We start from the raw sequence: 1,781 nt of genomic DNA on the forward strand, positions 1-1,781 counted from the left end.
ACGCCTCTGAGCCGGGGTTCCCCAAGCTCCAGCTTTTCCAAAAGCGGCGGTTCCCTCCCTGCAGAGAGGCCGGATCGCGTGGAGCTGGTGCCGCTGCCTCCCTGGCAGCCGGTGGGCGAGAACTTCACCCTGAGCTGTAGGGTCCCGGGAGCCGGACCCCGCGCGAGCCTCACTCTGACCCTGCTGCGGGGCGCCCAAGAGCTGATTCGTCGGAGCTTTACGGGGGAGCCGCCCCGAGCGCGGGGCGCGGTGCTCACCGCCACGGTCCTGGCGCGCAGGGAAGACCATGGCGCCAATTTCTCCTGCCGCGCGGAGCTGGATCTGCAGCCGCACGGCCTGGGGCTGTTCGAAAACACCTCGGCGCCCAGACAGCTCCGAACCTTCGGTGAGTGGGCACGGGGACCCCATGCGAGGCCGGCAGGGTGTCGAAATTTCGAGGCATGTGTATCTGAACAGTAATCCTTACTTCAGCACTCAGCAGCGGGTTTGATTTTGTCTTTTTCTTCAGGGTGATAATACAAGATGTACATGGTAAGGGCTTAGTACTCATTGAGTGCTCAGTACATAGGTTCAAATTCTGAGCTGAGCGTGGTGCCGCACGCCTGTCATCCCAGCACTCAGAAGGCTGAGGCAGAAGGATCTCTGTGAGCTCAAGACCAGCCTGGGCTCCATAGCGAGGCCTTGTCTCACAAAAGCAATAATAACCATAATAATTTCAAGCTCTGTTCTTCCACTCCTAGCCCTGCCTCCAGAACCCCCTCGCCTCCTTGGCCCCAGGCTCTTAGAAGTGGGCTCAGAAAGCCCGGTGAGCTGCATCTTGGATAAACTCTTTCCCGCCCCAGAGGCTGGGGTTTACCTCGCTCTGGGAGATCAGAGGCTGAATCCTGATGTCACCCTCGAGGGGGACACCCTCAGGGCCACGGCCACAGCCACGGGTAGCGCAGAGCAGGAGGGCGCAAGGCAGCTGGTGTGCAACGTGACCCTAGGGGGCGAAAGCCGCGAGGCCCAGGAAAACGTCACTGTCTACCGTAAGAGGAGTGGGGCGGGGCCTCGGCGGCTGGAGGTGGTCTGGGCGTGGGCGGGGCCAATAGTGGGCTAGGCTCGGGGTTCCTAAGGGGCGGAGCAGGCGGAGCCTGAGTGAACTGGAGACCCTGGGGCGCTCCCATCCCCTCCCCGGGCGACCCCTCGCGCTCCGTGGTGCACCGGCGTCCACGGACTGGCCTCCCACACTCCCCCCAGCGATCCGCTGAGACCCCATCTAGAGCCTCAACTATCTTGACTCACAAGCGCTGTTCCTGCTCCACCCAGATCCCTGGTAACCGGGTGCCTCGGCCGTTCCCACGGTGCCTTCCCGAATGCAGCTCCGTGTCTCATTTCCATGTTCTTCACCCACATTTGGAGGCCTCCCCTGACCCGGCCTCCTCTCTCCCTAGCCTTCGCCCCAACCTCAGTCTCCCCCTCTCCTGGCGATCTGCCAGGACCTCAAGAACAGGCGCGGTCTCCATCCTCCAATCCGGAGTCCCCTCCTCCCTCCCAGCCTCGCAGGGCGCACCCTAGACCCCATCTCTGCCCTCCCCTCTCCCTTCCCCCACGCTTCCCCGCCACTTCCTCGGAGCCTCGGGGATCAGGGCTGTCTCCGTGGCAGAGCCACCCTCGAGGTCCCGACTCGGGGAACACCTCCAAACCCGAGGCTTGGGCAGGACGCAGGACTGCTGGGTTCTTTCTGGCCCGCGGCCCCTGGAGGTCCCGGGGAAGCCCTGCGTTCGGCGTAGGGGTGCCGC

General features: G+C 63.8%; 1 protein-coding gene across 1 annotated transcript in view; it reads left to right on the plus strand.

Annotated features, from left to right (window-relative positions):
• LOC104869687 (intercellular adhesion molecule 5-like) overlaps positions 1 to 1,781 on the plus strand; it is a 10,391-nt gene that overhangs the window by 1,635 nt on the left and 6,975 nt on the right. The window contains 2 exon segments of the mRNA XM_033759592.1: positions 27 to 385; positions 741 to 1,028. Of these exon segments, the coding sequence (XP_033615483.1) occupies positions 27 to 385; positions 741 to 1,028 (647 nt within the window).

The sequence above is a fragment of the Fukomys damarensis genome, unplaced genomic scaffold (genome assembly GCF_012274545.1).
Source record: "Fukomys damarensis isolate Sample0158 unplaced genomic scaffold, DMR_v1.0_HiC HiC_scaffold_37, whole genome shotgun sequence".
NCBI lineage: Eukaryota > Metazoa > Chordata > Mammalia > Rodentia > Bathyergidae > Fukomys > Fukomys damarensis.